The 24,809-nt window shown below is 31.3% G+C and overlaps 1 protein-coding gene across 7 annotated transcripts in view; it reads left to right on the top strand.

The window, feature by feature from the left end:
- The window catches only part of LOC124354346, a 90,981-nt gene extending 82,015 nt beyond the window's left edge, over positions 1 to 8,966 (top strand). For 5 of the 7 annotated variants that reach the window (XM_046804726.1, XM_046804724.1, XM_046804727.1 and 2 more), the window contains 3 exons: positions 3,056 to 3,226; positions 6,168 to 6,362; positions 8,430 to 8,966. In XM_046804726.1, the coding sequence (XP_046660682.1) occupies positions 3,056 to 3,226; positions 6,168 to 6,334 (338 nt within the window). In that variant the 3' untranslated portion in view covers positions 6,335 to 6,362; positions 8,430 to 8,966. Of the gene's footprint in view, positions 1 to 598; positions 779 to 3,055; positions 3,227 to 6,167; positions 6,363 to 8,429 lie in introns of those variants that run through there. The other 2 variants (XM_046804725.1, XM_046804728.1) reach the window with 2 other exon arrangements.
- Positions 8,967 to 24,809: the final 15,843 nt, after the last annotated feature.

Below are 24,809 nucleotides of genomic sequence, written 5' to 3'. Positions count from 1 at the left end.
CCATTACATTGTTCTAGATAATTTCAATTAATAAGGACTTACAAATATTTGTAATCTGAGATGTCACCATTTCTGGACCACCTCCGGACATTTGCAATAACAATTTAATGAAGAAAGCTCAAAATACAACTTTGCACATGTCTATAACCAAAAGGCTTTGCGAATTTGCTGTAAGTAGACATAGTTTTAATTGGAGGTTGAAAAAGTGGTATTGAATCAAGGATTCGTGGTATAAATATAGGCCTCACAAATATTAAATTCGTGAAAGTTCACTACCAAGAGAGAAGCTGCGAAGTGGTGATCTATGGCTACCAGATTTCTGTGCTAAAAACTAAACAAGCTAAACATGAGAGCAGATATTGACTAAATAAATATAACGCCATTACATTCAATCTAAACACAAAACTAACTGTAATGAAATTTTCTTACTGTGAATAAATGAAGATAAAAGGAGATTCTTGTCAATATGCAATGAGCAAAAGATTATGCTAATCTGGCAGTCGTCAGACAGTCATTGCAAATGATGCAAAAAATCTAAATACGTTGTTATTTCAGATAACACAGACCTCATAGTCTTTCTGATTGTGGTAATTTACAGAGACCAATACATTATTGTGATGCAATCGAGTCGATGAGAAGTGTTAACCATACTGTACTGTAACCATACTGTACCCATACTGCAGAGTTACACAAACTTTGCAAAGGCATTCCACTCGACCAAGCCTTTAGAGGGTGATATAACTTATCAGCAGCATTCCGAAAGGGCAAACTGTTGAAGAAGAATGGTGATCTGGCATATTCTGCTGATGTCTTCAACAGAGCTTCAGCCATTCACAAGCAGATTACGGAGCAGGGCAACAACTGATTCATCCGAAGGTAAGGTAACTCAAAAATCTCTCAACGTATACTATTAATTCCGGAAATGGGGAAGCAAAAGTGAAGCCCGATAACTTAAACCTCCCACCATCCGAGAGATGGCCCAAGCGTAGTTATTGTGTTACTTTTACATACAAAAACTTCAAGTGCCTTTACCCAAAGGAATGAGATTGAGAACGCAACTGCCTCATCCCTATTACAAACCAAGATCCCGTAGCCCTGGATGAGATTTTGAATTTAATACTCTGCAAGTGCATTGCACGCTGGTGCATTTTTGGGAAGGCCTGAATTGCTTGTCCTACTGTCTGCAGTAACTACAATAGTATCGGCATCAGCGGAAGAGCTAATATAGATGAACTTTCGGATATAAATGAGAAAGAAGAACCTCTCCGAAAACAACATTTCCTTAACACACAAGATTACGTGGAATCTGTTTTGTAATAGTACCTTTGAAATATTACAAATTTCTTTACAATATTTTATTATATATCATTAAACGGGTTTTTATTTAAAATTTTCTTTAAAAAATAAACTCTTTAGGCCTGTGGAAGAATCCAAAGCCTTAAGGAAGACAAAAGTGGAATATTTATCATTTCAATAATTGTACTCATTTTGTAATAAATGTTGTGTTTTTTAATGTAGGTATTCAATAGTAGTACAGATAAACAATAGTATACATTTATTGTCTCCTTTTCAAATATGTAATGATTATTAGGTTTATTATTCTTGACTTTATAATATTTCAATCTTTTAATAAGCTTTATAAGTTCAAAGAGCAGTGTTTATAGGGCTTCCAGAATTGAGAGTGAAGCAGTTTTTATAACTACTGTAAATGAACTTGGATTTCTTTCCAATACTTCATGACAAACGATCTCTATAACAGTTACACTATTTTAAGCCAGCGTGGTAGTATAATAATTTCGGAGTTCCTAGCTTTTCGGGTAACAAACTCATGATGTAATGAATAATGGATCTTTATATCATTTTGAAATGGAAACTGATATTCCGTTGATGCTCATATCAAGGACATAACCACATAAGCAGGTCTGAGTAGGATATTTCGGTACATAGATTATACTTTCGGCCATTTTTGTTTATTCCGTTCTAAATTATTTATGCTCATATTGCTAAATTTGTTTAAATGGTCCACTCCATTCAAATAAATTCAACTAGGATGAGCTTTATAACAGACTTTAAATTTTTTGCAAAAGTTAGCTAGTAAGTGTGACTTTGATATTTGCACAAATCTAATGATCAAAGGCATACTTAATATTTTCTAAAAATGTACAATTGAAAGTATGTTTTTTATTAAACTTCCCTTTTTATTATGTGGATAACCTGTGATCACAGAGAGTTATAATAAGAAATACTTTTAAATCTATTCTATGCTTTCAATAATACAAATCTTAAGAAATTTGAAATAATACCTAAATTAATAAACATTTAGGTTTTGTCACCTGTATTGTCACATTTTAATTTTTACAAAATATATAGGTACTTGTTAACAGTTGATTAAAAAATCTAATTACTATTTACTGGTTAATCAAAAAAGGAGTTTTTAAGACCAGAAGGGAGTAGCTCTGATAGGAAATAGGAATTTGCCTATATTAACTAGGGACCCTATGAATGTGAATGTAATGTATCAATATAATCTGTAAAAGTTTTACTGGGTTGGGTAACGCACACGTGAATACGTAGTAACGCAAACACCTTTGGATTTTATATAATATAATAGATGTAAACTCATAAGCATCGATTTACTAGTCTGTTTAAAATAATGTTTATTTCACAACTACCCTTCGTTTGATTAAACTCTAATTAAATGATAGATTATAAAACCATGCTGTAAATTTAATTGTCTAAAACTTGCAACCTTACACATTTTCCGAGACAGAAAACTGACATATGGCAAAACGTTTCTTAAGATTGAGAGTTTTTCAAAATTTACTAATATGCGAAAGCTTTTAAAATTGACCTTGAACCCCTCTCCTCCTTCTTCCACCACACATATGTTTGAAGACTTTTAGAAAATTAAACTACGAGGTGCCCAAAACAACCTCATAGCTTGTCTTTTTATTGGCTTTTATTTTATAATTATTTTTTGGCAATTCGTTAAATAGGCCAAATTGTTTATGTAATAAGTATGGAATAACTCTCTGCTAACTTTCTCACCTACCAGGAGATCAGGACATCGAACAAGAAGCTGAGCCAAACATACCAGGAGCTCATGTGTACGTGCCAGGAGGAAAGTACAAGTCTTTTCCAAAAAGGACATGCAATAGTTCCTCTAGATCCTCGTTGGATTCTTTAGATGATGTTGGTCCATATCATCCCCTTCCCCATAAAATTGGTATGTTCTATTTTAGATCTAGTAAGAGATCATATATACTTAATATTTAATCCGTTTTTATGTACGTATAATTTTAATAATACGTTAATTATATCCCTCAATTTCTTTCACTTCTTTGAGGTTCATAGTAATGTGACATTGTTTCATGAAACTGTTATCTAAACTGAAATTATCAAAAGAAAGAAAAATACGAATTTATTAAACAAACGTTCTATTAAATCACATTTTACAATAAATATTTATATTATATGTTGTTTAATTTTGTAATAAAGTATACTAAAAAAATAATTGTAATAAATAATATAAAAGTGATAGTTTAGCAATCTGGTGCTTTATACAAATTTAAAGTAAATTTAAAACTCTTTTTAAAAGGTTAGAAAACAATATATTAGAATATTCAAAAAATATATAGTCGTGAAATAGAATAAAATAGATAGGGTTAAAAATTTTACTTATTGATTAAAAGAAGCATTAGTGTTAAGGTGAGGAACGATATTAAAAAAATAGCTGTTAACGGGGACCAATACGGCTACCGTGACCTTGATTTTGGCTGAACACCTTGTGTCAATCTTGAAAAATACTTTTAGTTCGTAAACAATTTTCATGAGTGAGAGAAACTTGAAAGATTTTGTGACATACCAACAAAAGGCTCAGTAATTACGTAATCAGTAAGGGAAATAGAAGGAGGATTTTTGCGTTAAATATATAGGATCGTTTCGGTGAGGTGTACTGTGTGTTCAAGGATAAGAAAATTAAATGGCTGATTAATTGAATACTTTGAGGGATTTTGGGTCAGTTTAATGTAAGAAATTATGTGTGTTTGCAAATATTGTAATAGGCTCTCCTGTTCATCCAATTGTTTACATGGTTTTTGTAATCCAAATATATGGACGGTATTTATATTTTGACGATTTTATTGATTGATACCGTCCGATAACATGTTGCATAGGATCATCCAAGTAGCTGCAGTCAGTTGGGATCGGTAAACTGATTGGTTTCAGAACAAATTTAGTGTTTCGCGTGCTGCTATTTACAGAGATCAAAGTCGTTCAGCCTACCCGACGCAACTAGTTGAGGGGCTAGCTCAGAGGTCAAACTTGTTTCCGACAGAAATCCAGACATAAGACAAAACTCAATATTGCCAACCCTTGCGTGTGAATTTGGAACCTAAAGGCTCCACTCAATCATCTGTCACGCCTAGAAGAAGCGTGCCTAACGGTGTTCCAGGTGAAAGATGCGCTCTTCTACTGAATATTACCGGCCGCAAATGTACGTTAAAGGGGTTCGAAGGGTCTACCTAAGATGGATATCGTAGCTCGGATACGTAAAACCTACCTAAGGTTGTCTTAGGAGATGAGAAAAAGGCTAACAGCCGTCACGGGTCGTCCCAGATTAAACCGGTATGCTGGACTCCTTTAGCTGCGCTATAGCCTCTGTCAGCCCGTGGGTGAAAGCAACCAGCGTTAACGTAGGTCAGCATAAAGGGTTCGTCTAACCCAACCGCTCGAGCGTATAGCTCTGCCGGGATTGGTAAAAGATTGAGGAATTGCCGGTGCGAGCTGCTTGTTGCAGGTGAGAGTTGACCTATACCCTTCACCTTATCGTGAGTTTGACCTGTACGGTCACATCACATTTATACTTTTTCTAGGGGGCGAACACCTAAACACTATGTTAGCGTAACTATAAGGGTGGTTGTCTTCAACCCCACATGATGTAAGCCCTACTGTACCTCTATGACCTACCATGCACTACGTAGCTCGGAACGAGCGGTGAGGGGGAGACAGGAGCGGATCCTTCGGGCAGGGCGGTATGTCGCATATCGCTGATCATCGGTCGGACTATTTGACTCCAGCCCTCGCTGCCTTTCTTCTCGCTCAACATATAACGAGCCTTCTCTCACGCTTAGCTAATGATGTTTTTGTTTAAATCGTAAATTATTATTCTTCTACCTGAAATGTCAGTTGTTCTTAAATAAATCAACGTTTCAAAATATGACCATTACATATTTCCAGATACCAGATTTCTAGAAAATACTCGGAAAAGTCCTGCAAAGATAATTGATTTATTTTAACCAATGGTATCCTTAAGAGACATGTATTAAATCATATATTTTAAATTAACCTTGTAAATTATACTGATGAATTTATATTACGAATACATAAAACAGTGGATATCTATAACATTAGGTCACAGTTTGATGATTATAGACATTTCCATGTAGAGGCATATTTTATTTTATTTTGGTAAAAGGGATGTATTTAGCTTAAACCTGAACTTAAATAAACTCTATTTTAGGGTTAGATTTTTTAAGATGTTATTTTAATAATCCTTGCCGTGAGAATTTATTGGAAATTGGGTGGTAATTTTTATGTTTAAGTTACACAAAAAAAACAAGAGTGGATAACAATTTAATGTTGATTCGCAAATAATGATTTAATAATGTATTACTGAATTTTCATAAATATATTAAATGAACAGATTTTAAACATTTATTTTACTATATTCAGTTTATTGTTCGTTTAATGGTAGTAGTAAATTATTATGACTTGGATAATACTTCCAAAATTGACCCAAAAAATATAATAGATATCCTTACTCAAGGATGCTGTAGATAGCAAAACTTGTTTAATTATGAAATATTTCTTCTATTTAAATATTAAACTACTATTTACTTCACTATATTTACTTACCTATAACACTACAAACTCCTTCATTTCAATATTAACCTTCTTATTACATGAGATTGAACTAGCAGCTCAACGATATATAGCTGTATGGTTATATAATGGAATAATACAGATAAATAACAATATATTTACATTAAATATATATTTGCCAAACTTTATATCTTTGTATAACTTGATATCTTACAATATTTTTAAAGTTTAGAAAATAAATCCTGTAATCATGGTGTTATTATTTTAATACTCGCTATATTCAGAAGAACGTGCTCAGAAACCAACTCTTCGCAGAAGTAGACCCCCAAAGAAGCTCAAGACTTCAGGAAAGGAAATGGAAGGAAAACCTTTTATATCGCCGTATTTCCACCGCCCTGGCCAGAAGCCTACTGACAAACAAGGAGTGGATAGTTCTCCGGAAAGTGATTAGTCTGCTCGTCCTGTTCCATACGAACTAGGTACAGTTTCATTAAAAACTAATGCACATAATCTATAAATTAAGTCATTAACTTTCCAAATCATACTATACTATCACTACAAAGTACGCACCGGTGCACCATATTTAACTCTCAGCATTAATTATCTGAAAAGTCTTGTGTCAAAACCTCTGACATTTTTCGCCAAATAGTTATATGACTTTACGGCTAAGTAGCACGAGCCTATAGGACTACACACTTGCAACTATTATACTAGTGCTGTAAATTCTCCGATTTATGAAATTGTAATTACTCGTAATTGCTTAGTAGAAAGATTTAAACAAATGTAACTGTGGCAAACTCTTATTACACCAGAGAATTTAAAATTTAAATAATTAATTAAATAATAGTAATTTAAATTTAAAAACATATTAAGTACACGGTGAAAAATACAAGAACCTACTTTAAAATATTGAATGTTAGTTATCAAGAAATAATATAATTTCATATTCACGAAGTCAATTCCTAAAACCTTATGATTGCCTCAACGTTTGTTTTATATAACCATAATTTGTACCGATGAGAATACTGGTTAGTCCTTTCAGAATCTGAGAATGCACTATTTACGAACCAAACAATAATAACAAAGATTATTGATAGTACATTATACACTATCTCACATGTACCCAAATCAAATTTATTTACAAAATGTAGGTCGCTATAAATAAAAACTCTTAATTATTACTATTGTACTATAAGTATCATATATCGTATTTTAAATTTAGAATAGTATAAAGGCAAACAAAATAACTGTGATTCACAGCTGATAATAGTTAAAATTTCAATAAAATGATTTGACATAACCTGTAATAAAATGTAACACATAAATATTTGTGTACCACACAGATATGGTAATTGAATGAATACCATTAACTTAGGTAATAGAGTACCTAGCTAGAATTTTACTTGATTATCTTTTTTTGAAATATTTATATTTAAATATTTTATAAAAAGTTTATAAAAGCTATAATTTTAGATAGCTCTAAATATTTTAATTATAAATTCCCCCGAAAAGATTTATTTAAACTATAAGTTGAGTAAATTAAATGTGAGATGTAAAAAGGTGCGTAATACACAGATATAGCTAGACCAAAAGATTATAACTACATAATATTACATGTCCAATAACTTTTATAATATTAATAAATTATTGCCAGTACTTGTAGCTTGTTATTACACTGAGAAACAAGTATACAACATAAGTAATCATGTATAGCCTATTACTATAACTAGATACAACTATATATTTCTAAGTATATTAAAATTAATATAACAATCTTTCAGTACTTAAATAAGCTTGTTTACAAACTAAGCATTCCCTTGAAGAATAAATGTGTTATGTACTGAATAATAAAGCAGTACATCAATGTAGTTTTTTCCATACGGTCATTACGTTAGCAAAGAACTCTAAATAAGGATACGTTCGGTGTATTGAATCGTTTTGTTTTAAGCCGGCTGGCGGTCAAGGTATAAAATATGCAATAAATTATAATACCAGGTAAAATGCTAGAAAAATTAGATATATGATAAAATTCTCACTATTAAGGTGAAGTAAAGTAAACTTTTGTGTTAATGATTATTAGGTCAAACCATAGTAACCATTAGCCGACATAGACAAACAGTATATAGTTTTAGCCTTACTTTATATGAGAAGTTAAATTAAATAGAAAAAAAGTACATAATTATAAATAAAATCTGTAATGTAAATGTTAATTAGAATCCATTATTTAAGACCACATGTCAGAATAAGGCAGTGTATCCAAATGTTATTACTTAGATAATAAAAATGTTTTAATGCGTTCTCTATTTATAATTAGTGCTCTATGATCGTTTCTCAATACGTAAATAAGGTTATTAAGGATATTTTGTATGATAACGAAATGCATGAAATAATTAGGAAAATCTTTTGGTCATGATACAAAGTGATAACATAAGTTTATACAAAAGTTCAAAAACTTCACAAGGTATATTTAAGATATAATTACAACTGTCTTTATATATTGTGGTTTGCTCCACTGCCAGTGTGTTACTAATTATTTCACTCCACAGAGACAAGGAGTTCAGAAGAGCATGTTCCTAAAAGATCCAGGAATAAATAGGACCACCTGTGTCTGCTGGACATAAGCTATGAAATAGAGTGACTTCTTCCTTCCAATGTTTTAAGTTCCTAAGAACCAGAGTCATTAATGATAGAATTGAAATAATACTCCTATAGATTTAAAAAGTAATTATTTTATAACCTTTAATAGTTAAAACCAAATTACTGAAGAGAGTTTACATAACAATACTAAACACGCCACTTCATTTTGCATGTCCATATGTGATTATTCGGAAACAGTTATTTTAGTAAATGTATGTTTATGTTCTTAGCGCCATTTACTAAAGTTAATAATGTTACTCATAAGCATCAAAGAAAAAATTGCATGTTTTTAAATTATACTTCTTGTGTTGTTATTCCATATTTATTAATACATTTCATGTTAAAGTTAAAAAAAGATTATAGATATTGTGCTGTACAATTTTGAAGTTTAAAGATATGGTGTTTTGTGACGAAATGTAATGTTAAAGTTGGATAAATTATGTTTATGCAAATGCGTGTGTTATTCCAATCCTTTGTAATATTTCCTAATATCAACGCAAATTCTACATCAGCGTACCGTACTCCAACATTTGATAATAATGACTATTAACTCCTTAAAACACTACCACATATTTATTGACTCCGTATCGGTTTTGAATCAAGTTTTAAATTAAAACGTGAATCTTAGTTATCGGTGACAAATTCCAGATAAATATGGCATCACGGAATTCAATTAAAGAAATAATTGTAACAGTATAACAAATGATTTTAAACCCTTCCAGATAAGCTCAGTTAGGCTGAGTTCCATAACAATCTCAATGAATTTAAATGTTTAAATATTTTGTTTTGTTTTTCATTTCAATTAAATACATACATTCAAACATTTATTTTAAAATACATAAAATATAATCCATACAACATACATAAATAATTTTAAAAGGAAGTTTATTATTCGTAAAGCTTTTTACCAGTTAAAATAAAAATGTATTAAGCCATAATTACGTAAGTGCCAAGTTTTGTTGTACTAACTGATGCCATCGGTCTGCGGTTATTGTGTTTATCACGAGAATAGCTACTGAATTTTGAGACACCTTTAAGGGGAACAGTATATAAATTCAGCCATTTATTCATACCAAGATGACCTTTATTTTGACGTTTGGGTGAAATGAAATAATAAATGTGCTTTTATTTATAAAGGCGAAGTTACGACTAAAAGTCCTCTTTTCCACCTAAACTCTAAACACAAATAAAGAAAATAAAATCAATACTGCAGTTAACTAACTAAGCTATATGCGAGATGATGGTGTACTGAAGATATTCCATGGTTGGTATTACTTGAGTAAGATATAAAACGTCACAGCCTCAACAGCCTTATTGGGCCCTACATCCCTTGTAATTCATGGTTGGGATTATGTTTAATTTCAACACAATTGAAAAATCTGTTTTACTACAAAAATGTTTTCTTAAAATGAGAGTGGGTACTTTAGTATCCAGTACCCTTACGATGGCTCTGTATCGAATACTGCATATAGTTGCAAGTTAAATAAAGCCATGGTCAAATGCATTCCAGATGTAGACTTCTAAATGGTTTCACTTTCTAAGCCCATTTATCATGAATGCAGATTGCTCTCGTAATTAGTAGCATCACGTCTGCCCTCCATTGTCTTCAAGAGCCAAGAGACTCTGTTAGGAGACGGATTCTCGAAATTATCGTGAGCACTGGACTGTGTCAGAAGAACAGTTCGATACTGATGACTCATGAATGGTGATTTGTGATTCGATGAGTTCTGTAGAAGAGGTTACAGCTTGGGTGTGTAATTTGTGAAAAATTTAATTGTAATTCATGTTTTTCACGCTACTTAGTCTAATCTGAACGAACAATACGCTATTTATGCGAATAATGTCATATTTGCATAGGACTTGGGGCAACAAGTGGGAGACAAGGCGTATGTCGACAGAATTATCTCTTGTCTCCAGAAATAAAGTATTATAAAAACCAATTTCACCTCAATAAGATGTTTTAAAAAATAAAACAATTAGAGTAATTCTATTCAGGCTTTTAACTTTATATATTATTACGAGATTGAAACATTTTTGGACTTATATTGAAGGCCTAGTGTCAATCGTAATGATCTCTGAAAATAACTAGTATATGACAGACAACCCATTTTTCCAACAGATAGTACCTCAAAATCATATTTGCACAAACATTTAAAATGTATTTCCTGTGCCCTAAGAAAAATGTTCAGCGGTGAAAAACTAGCAATCAATAACAATAATAGCATGATGAGTTTAACCTATCATAACAAGGACTTCAATAGTCCTGTGAAACATTAAATGTCTTGTTCGTAAGCAGAACCAAGTATCAGGATTAGCGCTATTTAACATCTCAGCGGATTTATTAAAGGACTTCATGGCTCCAAAAAGCTTATCTATCTTATAGCTATTTTAGAGGCCTGTTGGAGCCATGTCACTAAGAGTTGGCCTTCTGATTTATAATTAGTAAATTTGGTTTATTGCCTCAACTGAATTACTTTGTATCAGTACTTGTCATCTTATATTTATATTGGCTTCCCGCCTTACTCTGTATTATATGCTTCTTCTACAGGTAGGAAAATTAACAGAATGAGATGCACAAGCCCTATCCACCAGTTATTATTGTATGACAAAAACTTTCCTTGACACGAGAAAACCTCAGAAAATTGGAAACAATCAATTTTTATCAACAATCTATTTAAAATCACACTTGGTTCATTCAGAGTAACTAAAGTAACTACATATTAAACGAACGGCATTTTTCTTATATGGGATATAATTTGATAGTAGTAACAAAACATTCCAATTTAATTAAAATTTACCATTGGGAATTTCGTTATAGAAAATGTGAATTTGTTGACTCATAAACTGTGTGTGTGACAATAGCATACATAATTTGTTGACTCTAATATTACAATGCAAAATTTACACTGTCTTATAACATATTCAAACAAGTTCCTTTTCACTACCAAAGTGTCCTGGGGCCTTACAGGGAACACTTCCATCAACATATTGCTCCTCACGAATTCAATTTTGGACTCCCTGCGGAGTTTATGTATACTTTCGTACACGTGTTTCTTCGGAGATAACATTTAACATGATGTACTTTTCTAAAAGACAGCAAGTGGAAATTATTTTCTTACAAAAAGTATGTTTATAGTTTTGCTCAATTTATATAAATTTATACATCGTAAAAGAAACATATTAGTGTACATGGCGAGTTTCTTGGCGATATTACTTAGATAATTCTCTTAGTTTTAGAAAAACTTAATATTTTGTGTTTAAAGTAAAAAAAGGCTTTCTAAATCCTTACAATATATTCTTATTCCATCTTTATTAAATACAATATATTGACTGTTTTTTTATCATATTTCTAATAAGCAACTAAATATATCTCCAGTCCACTGGATATTTGTTTTTATCCTAAATTTAATTCAATTTAAACAATATTTTAGTGTTAATTTTGTATTTTTAACAATACCATACTTTAATAAGCATGGAAGTTATGTTTGTTTCTCAGCTATTACAACTGTGGCAGGTACTCGCAAGTCATAGGATTTTTCTTTACCTCGATGCAATTATTGTGTTTAAGGTACCTCGATATTTGACTATCAGATGTAATATACAAAGTAATATAAATATTAAATAAATTAAGATGGATTTTTAAATAGAAACATTGGTGCAATTTTATATTGCATATCCTACCATATTAATAAAAATACAAAGATTATTTAATTTTGTAAATAGTATAGAACAATAATGAAACGGATATGTTAAAGCAAAGTACTAAGTGAGAAATTAGACATGATGTAAAAGGTGGTAGGTAGTTAATTGAAATACTATAAACAATGAAATAATTTTAGTGAAAATGATTCCATTGTTTTTTTCCAAACACTTTAATTAGCCCTACTATTCGAATTTCAGTATTTCAATGGCTGCCAGCTCATGGTTTATTATTATTCATAATTTTATATACAGTAGTATTGCCATTTTAATGTTAGTAGTTATAAGTCAATACAAATAAAAATATATCAACATATTTGATAAATAAACGCTTAAAACATACCATAATGAGAGACGCGCCACCATAAAACTCACTTTTATCTATTTATAAATGAATTGTCAAGGAATTTCAAGTCTTAAGATAATATTATTATTTTCAAGATATATTGCCACATGACAAACTCATATTTTATTTATTAAATTGTGTTTCTTATCAATGTAAAATGATGGAATACTATGCAGCAAGTTACCATAAAATTAATTTGTACATGTATTTGGTAGGTTAATTTGCCGAGATGTGTGTTCATGTGTTACAAATCTTTGTAAGTGTTCTTTGCTTTTTATACATTTAAAAATGTGATTATTTTCTCATTTTCGTTATGGTTACCCGTAAGTGCAATGTAAAGTATTCGCTAATTCTCAAAAAAATCCCATGGAGCTACATGTAGCATCAACGAACTTAGTGTTTCTCGAATAAAAATTAAGTTTCATGCACAATTTCTAGTCTATTATAAAGTTCGTTTCCGAGATGTATAATATGACAGGTAAACATATAGATATACAGAGTGATAGAAATGAATTTTCTCATCCCTTCGAGTAGTAGGCTCCGCTAACGTTTAGCCAATTACAAAGTTGAAACTATGTTTAAGTAACACAAGTTGATGACCTATAATAATCTAAATATAACTTATATAGTTATGAACTACGCTCAAAGTGAATATTAGGATGGATTAAAATAATTATAAAAAGAGGCTGAAAACTGAATTCTATTAAGCATTTGATAATTAGTGTAAACCCTTTTTCAGGCCAAATACTCCAGTTAAGTATGCTGGACATTTTGAAACTTTCTCTTTTTATCATGGTTACATATGAATTTGGAAGTTGCTGTAACTTCCGTTGCGGGCCACTAAATGGAAAGGGTATAACTTGGTGACTAGAAACTCTTATCCATATGATCCATATGTTCAGTACTCTTGTAAAGCATTGCAAGTATTTAGAATCTTCCTCTATATTTCCAATCTTCAACTTTTTGTCTGGCTGAAATTAACCATCGAATAGCAAGATTTGTTTGTTTTTTATGTGATTTTGTATTTTTTTATCAATACTCGATATCATTAGTAGCAAGTATTGAAGCACTGACATAATAATATGGTTGCGTGAGCAAAAACCTGTTAGGGCTGTTCCTGTACAAATTATTTATTTCCATCTAAGAAATTTTAAACATAATCAAACACTATTAGTACAAGTTTTTAATTCTATTTTTATTTTCGTTTTGCACTTAACACTTATTCAGAATGGTGCACAAATTGCAAGAACAAAGTTTCAAACTCAATTATTGTGTTTGATGTAGATTTTCAGTAACCAAAAATATACAATTTTATTATTGTTTTTGCCATAGTTAACACGGGAAAACTTTCTGGAAATCTATTATCCAAAAAAATATACATCTAAAAATTATGTCCAATAGTAAAACATTGTGGATATAAAAAGCAATTCGCCAAACAGTTAATCCCGGAAAAGAATTAAAATTTGCAAAAACGCCTTAATAGCTCTTGAAGTAAAGTGCATGCTAACAAGTCACTTCGGAAGGGAAATAAACATAGCTTCGTACAGTAGTGAGATGAGTCTTTTTATTGTAGTCTGAAATATACCCATTATTGTGTTTTCCCACACGTACCCTATTGTAAGGATCGTTAATGCATAGTAAGTTATATAATATTTTAATATTTTATAATAATATTATTATTATATTTAAAGCAATGACTTTATTGCTGTAAGAAGTAGTCTTAAAAATTCATTTCCACACCATTTCCACCAATGTAATTGCAATATTTTGTAATAACACGTTGGAACTCTAAATCACAACAAAGAACTAGCACATCACAAATGTCATCATTGCGTCCATTCATCTATAAATTGTTTCATACTTTGGCTAGCTATCTTCTTTCTTCGTTTCTTTTTATTACAATAGTTTCACTATTTACATCTGTATTAATATATATAGAATAGAATAGAATTTATTTTTGAAAATATTACAATAGCACATTATATACATTGGTATATACACAATGTAATACATCAATAAAGTAAGTAAACAACCAAATGCATACACAATGTACAAACCTAATGAGCAAACTTAAATAAAAATGTAACATTCTTGTAAATAAAATTAAAACAAAAACACTCGTAAATTAAAAGAAATATTTTCAAAAATAACTAGGGCCTCTAGAGGCAAGTGCCTGTGGAGAGGTTCCTTTTTATTACAAAAATATTTTTTTAGCTCAAAGAAAATTTCAATAAAACTTTGATTTTTTTATAAGCTCCTAAAAAAATTTATTAAAAGTGTGCTGCTGCAGTTACAAAGCAAATGAAAATCCACTTAAATAAATTCAAACTAAAATTTACTGTTACTTTCTTCTTAATTAACTAGGAATCTATGCAGAGAAGAAAATCTAATTTATCAAAACCCAATAACCACTTCTTTAATGTTTTTGAAAATAAACTTTATATTCTCACAACTAATAATTGAAGAAATTATACTAAACATTTTAGGTCCCAAAAATACAATAACTATTTGAAAAAAATGCTAGGTTAGGCTTTGGAACTGGTATTGGTTCTTGCTTTCTTAATTTGTTTTTGTAAATTATTTTTTAATTCTGGTAAATTGCCACTTATGACATAAAATATTTTTAAAACTTTATAAACAAACATATATTTAAGGGGAAGAATATTTAAAATCAACAAAAAGAGGAAAAGATTTCTCCATTCTTCGTTTTCGTTTAATCAACCTTATGAATTTCTTTTGTTGAGTTAGAAGTGGCTTTAGTATTTGTTTCATAGGCTCCACACCCAACAAAATATTCCATAGTCAAGCCTACTAATTGACCAAAGAGAAGTAGTACAGCATTGCTTAACACTTCTTCAGTGCCAAATGTATTGTAAAAAATAAAAAAATCTTAAAATATTGTTTAGTTTGCGTTTTAAAATTTCAATATGTGTCTTCCAGTTGATTTCTCTATCTAGCATGACTCCTAGATATTTTAAATTTTCGCACTGGGATACTACAGCACAGTTCTGTTGGCACTGACTGTTACTACACAAACAATTGACACATCGATACAAAATTGAATTACTAAAAATTTGCTGATCTGTTTTTAACTAAAATTGATGTACTTAGTTTTCTCTGGGCTTAATAACATGTTATTTTTTTGAAAAACCACCACTGCAGTGCTTTATAAGGTCTGAATTCATCTCTTGCTCTATATCATCCCAATTAATTTTTTACATATGATAAAGCTGTATCGTCTGCAAAAGATGTAATATTTCCATTTAAATTTGAATCACAAAGATCATTTATGTAGATTATAAAAAGTACTGGGCCTAAAAACTGACCCTTGAGGTACGCCACATTGTATAAACCCGAAGTCACTAAAAGAATTATTTAATTTTGACGCATTGTTTTTCTTTTTTGTTAAATAGCTAACAAACCAAGAATAAATATTCCCCCGAATACCACACATCCGTATAACTTTTGTAAGAGAATTGTGTGATCTACAGTATCAAACGCTTTTTTTAATATCTAAAAATAAACCCACTAACTTTCTGCCCTGAATTTATTCCTGTATACACATTATCTATGAAGCTTTTTAATGCTGCTTCAGTATTTAAACCTTTCCTAAAACCAAATTGATTGTTGCTGAAAAAATTAGTTTTTTCTAGAAATTTAAATTAGCTTTTTCTTCATTAACTTTTCAAACACTTTAGCAAAGGTAGAAAGTAAAGAGATTGGTCTGTAGTTATTACAGTCGGTAATTAGGCCACTCTTATGTAAAGGAATCACTACAGCTGTTTTTAAAATTTTCTGGAAAAATACCTTTTTCAAAACTTAAATTTACTAAATACAATAAAAACGTTTACTAATTTTGGGTATATTAACTTAATTAAAAAAGAATTGATGTTATCTATTCCTGGTGAAGTACTGTTTTTTAAATCTTTTATTACTGCACTTAAATCTTCAACAAAGACCATGCCCATAAACATAGAGTTGAAAGAGTATTTTGTTTCAAAACAATTTCTATAGCATAAAGAGTCGAAATTTTGCAGGTTTGACTCTCTGTATATTTAATTGATTTTACTATAGATAGAAAGAATGTATTAAACTCATTACAAATAACTTTAGAATCATGTACTAAATTACCATTTATATTTAGAGTTTGTATGGGAGTTCTTTTAGCCTTCTGTCCCTGTCACCTCATTTAAAAGCTTTCCATGTAGCTTTGGAATTACCACTGCATTTCCTAAAAATATTTTCGTAATAATAATTTTTTATAATTCTTATTTCCATTTGTAATTTATTTCTGTATTTTTTTGAAATGTAATTTCACCTTTTCATTATTTGGATGATTCTTTACTAATTGATACAGTTTGTTTTTTATGTATGATTTTTCTGCAAATGTAGTCGTTCATCCATGGTTTTAATTTTAGAATAAATTTTACGATTTTCGGACGTTTGGATTTTACTTTCTGAAATTGATCTTTGAATAATATTATGAAACGTCTCAAAAGCGGTTCGATGGGTTTTGGTCATTATAAACCTCCGCCCAGTCGAGTGAATCGAGCCGCGCTAGCAGATTGTCATAGTCTAAGCGGTATGCCGGTGGGGAAGGATTGGCAGAATCAGCTGTTCCATGACTGTCCTCTGCTCCCACACGCACACGCATGTTCACAAATAATTAACCTGTGAAATCCGTTATGTTGGCGTCTATAACCTCAACGTGAGGTAGCGTTCTGTCTTTGTTTGCTAGCCTTGCATAAACATGATCTATACAAGAAGAAGAGTCAGGTGTTGCTCTAGTTGGCTCGTTTAACAAACACTCGAATCCGTTTGAGGAAAGAATTGAATTATATTGATCTACAGCAGTATTAATTTCAAGCAAATTCAAAGTTGACGTCTCCGATAAAAAGGAAATTCTTTTTTTTGCATTAAAATTATTACTACTGTAAAAATGAGTATTTAATTCGTTCAAGAAACATTGTTTACTAAAACTATGTAACCTGTAAATGGCATACAAACAAAACGTCAAAGATTTAAACTTAAAATCCAATGCTAATATATCGGCTGATTGAAGGTTAATTGGTTCACAGGAAATTATTTTCTATATTCGACTTTACGAATATTGCAACCCCGCCTGCCCTTTGATTGTCATTGAATTTTGCAAAGGTTATGTAGTTTGGTATATAGTAATAATTTAAGCTCGTTTTTTTGTCATTTATCCATATTTTCTGGACAGTATAATTATTTCAGGAAATAAAAATCCCTACTGTTTAATTTCTGCAATAAAAAAATCAAAGTTTGATCTCATACTACGTATATTTTGATGATTAGTATTACTAAATTGAATATTTTATCCTCGTTAGTCAATATTCAAAATTTGGAAAAAAATATATATGTATACTGCCTAAAAGATTAATACTTGTATTGTTGAAATATAATTTAGTAGCAAATTGTTAATATTACCTAATATGAAGAATTTAAATTAAATTATTACGCCATCATAACCATTTTAAAATCGTAAAAAAAAACAAAAAACAAAACCAAAAGTAACAAAAGTGAACTTGCACATACATTGTTTACAGTTCATTGAAGGTCGTCTTGGCTGGTGATGACTTTTTATAGGCGAGTTCTCTTCCTTCCTGAGAAAGATTTTCCCGTTCCTTACCCACAAGGAACTTGAAGTCCTTCTCCTTCTGGACCCTTCTCGCCATGGCGTACAACCTCCGTCGGGCAGGGGACAGGGACTCGTTCACGTAAATCGGCCGATCGTCGCTCCTTCCGATGTGTCTGGTTGACAACGTCCTCTTCACGCGCCTCTTCTTCAGGAGTTCCTCCTTGTCAAACCTCCGCACAAATTATACAATGATTCCCGGTGGGTTGTTTCCCGGTTTGCCTCCCAAGCCTGTGGCAAGCGTCCACCATAGCGTCCGAGATCTGCACGTCCAGAGCCTTGCCGACTTCCTTGACAATCCCTAGGACATCTTCCGCAGGAGTTACAGGGATGCCTTGGATCTCCAGACAGTTTACATCTGGAGTATTGCTCCATGTCCTCCACTCGCATTTCCAACTCGTTCACCTTCTTTTTTTAGCCGATTATTTTCTGTCACCAGAGTTTCTATTAGTTTATTTAATCTCTCATTATTGTCATTCTGGGCTTTAAGAGCTTTTGTATTTTCCACCAACTGTGATTCCAGGGAGTCAAACGCGTCATTGTAACCTTTTTCAGAACTTTTTTGTGCTTCCTTATTTCTGATACAACCCTCATTATATCCTCCAGAGAAAGCTTACCATCAGCAACTTCAGATTCGAATCGCATACTTCTGCGTCGTGTAGCCGTACAGTCCGTGCACCGCCACACCAGCTCGTCTGCGGTCACACTCCACATCAGCCTTGCTGTACTTCAGACACGAAGCATGAAAATTCACGATTACAATCGTTGCACTGCAATTTTATTTTTGAGCCAATAGCTTTTACGCAAATCCCACAGCTAGACATGATTAATTAGCTCTCTAAATAAGCACTTAACTGTATGGAAATACACTAAAGTCGTAACAGTAACGGGTTGAATATCTAGTTTATAGGTTATGTTCAAACACACACTTTAAATGCACAGTAGCAGGAGCACGCACCAATACTATATTTACTCTTTGAGCGCTCACTTCATCGCTGATCATCTTCACAAATTCTAAATTAATTAATACAAATTTAATTGAAAGAAAACAAACGCTGAAGCAAATCTACTTTGAACAGTCTGAATGCAATAACAACAGCTGTTGATTTATGATTTAATTATCTAAATATTAAAATGATTTGCAAAATGTAAATTTTGACAGTGGGTATATAAAAAGTATTTGTAGGTGATATTTCGGTATATAAATTTGCACATGTTTCACTAATATAGCTAAGTATTGTACATAAAGATTTCGTTTTGTGTGATTGAGTATAAAAAATCTAATCATCGAGTTGTCCAAACATATTCCAGACACTCGCGTTAATGATACGTACTAGGATAAAAATAGCAATATAGTAGCAATTATTAATGTTAAGTACCTAACAGTTACAACAGCCTGAGCATAGATTTTGTTTTCTCCGCAGCCACTCTTCTCAAGAATATCACCTTCGTAAAATATTTTCAGAGTTTTCTACTCACTTTAAAGGTGTCATATTGCCTCTTTCAAATTCAATCTTTCCCTCCCTATTGACTTTTCTTCCTCTCATACACTGGTAAATAATAGTATCATTTAATGAAGTAAAAATGTATGGTATTGTTCATTAATGCGATTCAAACAGTTTGTTGATTTCTTACATTAGCATACACCGAATAACCTATATAAAAAGTGTCCCAGATGAAACTGGAACTTTTTTTATTTTATCCATGGGTCGGAACAAGCATATTTAAAAAAAAATCATAAATGGTATTTTTTGTCTGTTCTATTTTTGTGGTTTTATTAATTATTTTACATCTCAAGAACGCTTTGAGATAAAATTTTTAATTTAATATTGATGTGCAAAATATCTTATCATGTGAGCATAAAAATTGAAAATATGTAAAGCCTTTCAAATCTTTACACATTTAAAAAATTGTGTGAATCTCTCATTTGAATTTGGCGTGGACTTCAATATACTGTCCAGCGAAGGAAATGTAGGTTGTTTACTGATAAATTATCATGAATTAAGAAAAACTATACTATTTTATAAATAGAAGGGTTTAATGCTCATTGGTTTTTGTTATGACGATAAAACCCGTCAGTGATTAATACGGCAAAACATGGAAATTTTATTAAACCTGAAATTGTTTACATGCGATCGTGAACAGCTGAGAGATCACAAACATGCTACAACATGTTAGCATCGTTCGGTTGTTGATTTCCGCTACGATGCACGTGCCAATACCCGTCCCTATCATCAGAAAAAGTAAACAATGACTGTGTATTGTTTATAACGCTCGACTTCTTTTTTACCGTATTACATTTTCAATCAAGTTAACATTTACTTGTCTTGACTAATAACTATTATTGATCGCCAAATTCAATTTCAAATACGCCACGGTGTAATCCACTTTATTTTTTGCGGTAATTCCTTTTTTGATAATATAGTACTGAGTTACGTTGATTGAAAGTAAGTTTCATAATGACAATGCTACTAATGCTATTGTAAATCCTAATGTTTAAAGTATTATAATCTTCCTTTTGTGAATACGAGTTTATGTAGATCTCATTCACAACAATCTTAAAGTTTAATGTCGTTTACTTCTGTATCATTAAAAAATGTTTGGCTTGTAGTAGATTTTCCAGTAACATGAAACATTTTCACATACAAAAATATTTTACAAATCTTTGTATGTGATTTCATTACTTATTAACGAAGTAACACAGGAATAACTGGTTTGGAATTAAACAATGTATCACTTAAAGTCTTGCAAAATTGTGACAGAATGTAATTTTGTCTATACGCAATGAAAAATATTTAGGTATAGACGTTACGATTTTCATTAAACCTGATACACATGAAACATTAACATTATTGATGATGTTTGTTGCTTCATTGGGTTTGGCTGAACGTTCCAGAAGTCTAACTATAATGAATTTGGATATATGCTTAAATTAAGAATACATCTTAATCTTTATATTTGTAATATCAAGTTGCATTAAGTTGCATGCCCCCATAGAACTGGCTGAGTGTTATTAAAGTATATGTTTCTCTAGGATATCTTTACTAAGTTGAGCTAAAAAATAAGTTTGTAGTATTTTATAGCAATAAAAAAGTTGATAAAATGCCTGTTTTGTTTCTTTGTCCATCTGTACGTCTACTTTTTTTCGGCAATACTTTTAGGAACGAAGTGAGGTATAAACATATGGCCTTCGCTGGTTAAGAATAAAATATAAAACAGTGAATTTCTAAATAAACTACATTCTTTGACGGGTCTAGAGATTTCATTCTCCTATCCATGTTCCTCCAGACTTATTATATATAGACAAATATGCAACCAGAGTCAGTGTAATAAAAAGCTCCTTTTGTGAGCTTATTAAGACATAAAAGGTCTTATAAAATAGAAGTTAGTTTCCATAATTATAAAAAACAACTTGATTATTTTTTTAGTAGGTCGTTGATAAACTGCTTTAGAAAATACAATATGACAAGAAGAATCTGTCTCTTGACGGGATAATTGTACGAAATATTAGTGAAGATCACACTCGTGTCTCCATGTGATCTTCAAGGAAGGTTTAACTTTAAGAAAGTACATGACTTAGAAAATGATATAAAAAAATCAAATTACAGAATTAAACAAATTCATTGTAATACCTCCATATCGATGTTTTAAGAGATTCCGTTGTGTTTGTGCGGAATTCCGTTATTTGTACGCAACTTGTGATATGGGTACTCCATTTACTAAATATAGCGAACTTTGGGGATATAATATTAACTCGTAGATACAATGTTCTCACTTTTCAATTAGCTCCTCGTATTAAAACTCAATATTGGTTGACAGTAAACACTTATAGCTCGATTTCTTTTGAAAGTGGCCTCTTAAAAGTCAAAACTGTTTAGCAATGAACTTTACTAGCTCAAAACTTACCCGCTTGAAAATTGGGGGTATTATACAAATTAGATTACATATTTTAGATGTGTGTTTTATATACATATATACACACACACGCGCGCGCGCGCGCTCGTGTGTGTGTGTGTGTGTGTGTGTGTTATTTAGCTCACCGTGTAAAACGAGGTCTTTCTGAAATTTGGGTAAGCTAGATGAATAGGCGAATTGAATAGTTTCTTATGGTTTTTGACCTGATAAATTGGATAAAACAAGTCCCAGAACTTTAGGTTAGTTTTTTGAGAAACTCATTGACAAATGAAAAACACTGAGTGAAAAACATATCTTTGGCTAACAATATCTTTACTATTTCCCAAAAAAAGATAGAAACTTTTAATCAAACGGGTTGACAATATTATTCTAAACAAAGTGGTATTGATTGCATGAGGGTTTACTTCTACCCGTGAATGTTGGTTTCGTAGATTGTTGATACAATCACGAGTGAACTATTACTCATCGAAAATAATAATACACTTAAAGAGTTGACGATAACCATATGCAGTATTCTATTCAATGGACATTGTCCCCTGAATTTAAATTATGTATTTTTGTTTATGCTAGGGAGAGAGCTTGTTATGATTGAGTGTTTTCCGTACTTTAATTAGCGCAATCCTGGAGCGTTTAGAAGTTCATCTTGTACTAATACCTGGACTATGATGAACAGCACCAATAAATGTCATGTTGGCAAGAGCCGTCATGCTGTAACTTTGCACTAGGAAGTGATCGTGTTTCCCGTAACATTTAACATTAAAAAACATAACATGAAACTAAAAGTAAAAAAGACTTATATTTATAAGTTTGTAATCATTTAATTGTCTTTTTTAATGTTAGTGTCTAGCATTTGGAATTCTGCGGTAAGCGTAACGTTATCTGTATTGTTCAACAGCGGCCTTCACATGCACCATAAATAAACACCATATCGGCATTTTCTTCGCTTGTAAATTAGTGTTATTACTACTCCAATAATTTAATCAATACTATTGATAAAACAATAACTTCTCGGACTGAAACTCAACTACTAAGAACAGAACAATACGCACATTGACTGAGACTCAGTAGTTAGCTCTTAAAATTATTTGAATTCTACAGTTTAAACTATATCATGGAAGAACAGCTGCTTATTTATTTCCACCTCTTTAAACAAAAATGTCTTGCTAAACATTATTCGTGTTTAGATATCAAATTAAATCAAGCCGTACAGCATGTCAGCAGCACCTGAATTTAACCACTTAAATCCTTTTGCTATATTAAAGAGTTTTAAATTTCATAATTGAAATTTACAACTTCTTAGTATACATATTATTCGTTTAACGGGTAATTAAGAAAAATATTGCTAGTCAAATGAAGGCGTATTGTACTGTTCTCAATTATACATTGTTTAATAAAACATCCATTTGATCTTCGTTTCCTTTATTTAAGAGGTTTTGTCAAAATAAAATTTTACGTACGTTTTATTATACATTTTGACCTGTTTCTTGGTGAAAAAACAAAGTTATTGGTGGCGAAAGATAAAAACATTTATTTTTAATTATATGTTTTGCATTTGACACTGGTTATCTCAAAAAAATTCAACATGCAGTTCTAGTACTTGTGTTAATAAATTTGTTAGCTCAAACACAAAAAGAAACAATTGAACTGACCCGTAATTCAATCTTATTAGAAGTTCAGGAAGACCTCGTTTTACATAATGAGCTAACATCAAGGGAAAATCTTTCGCTTGCCGTAACTCACAAACGAAGCATTTCCGGACCATGTCTATACATGATCCGGTTATGGTTGTATATATTTATATATGATTGGCTATATTTTTATAAGCTAGCATATAACAAACTAGCACATACCGGTAACTTCACAGGTAGTTTTTATGTCTGATAAGCCTAATTCTGTCAAATGACTACTAATACTGGTTTTATATCAATCTTTAAATTTATAGTAAATGTTGGTTTTTTGTTTTATATATGCATTACAGTACCAACCAAGAACTGCATACTTAATATTTGCTAAAATGTACGGAAAATAATACATTTTTACTGAGCGTGTTAAGACTCTTCCAATCGACACTATTATATTTAAATATTGTCTTTTTCTAATTACCTGACATTTTGAGTGATATTTTACGATATTTTAACAGCTGTTATTATTAATTTGAATACAATCGAATCGAATAAATCACACTATAATGCGAGAGATCATTACAATTAATACTGTAATTTTTTGGGTATAAGTTGTGCATCTAATTCGACTTTATTTACGCATACAGAAAGCAATACAGAAACATATGTAGTAATGGTAAGCAAATGGTGTATAATAAATTAGTGTTTTAGAAGAAAATGCATTGTGGTATCTGCAGTTTAATGTTTTATTACAATGTAGTTTTTACCTATTCTGAATATTTACCCCTTTAAATATGCCATGGCATAATTGTCAAGTCACTGAGATTGTCGCACATTTTCATGTCAATTCCTGCCTATTACTGGCTGAAAGCTGAGACTTTCAGGTTTTAAGTAAGGGCAGATTTGAGCCTCTTAGAATCATTAATGCCTACTCTAGTGGGTGGGTGTTTTTAAGTGGCAAATGAGTAGGTGGCAATAGGGCGGGAGGTGGAATTTTCCTTTCATATCTGGAACCTTCCGGTTTTTATATTTTTATCTACGACTCTTA

The sequence above is a fragment of the Homalodisca vitripennis genome, chromosome 2, assembly GCF_021130785.1.
Source record: "Homalodisca vitripennis isolate AUS2020 chromosome 2, UT_GWSS_2.1, whole genome shotgun sequence".
In the NCBI taxonomy this organism is placed as follows: domain Eukaryota; kingdom Metazoa; phylum Arthropoda; class Insecta; order Hemiptera; family Cicadellidae; genus Homalodisca; species Homalodisca vitripennis.
Note: the sequence above shows the minus strand (reverse complement) of the source record. Positions and strands in the feature narration are given on the sequence as shown.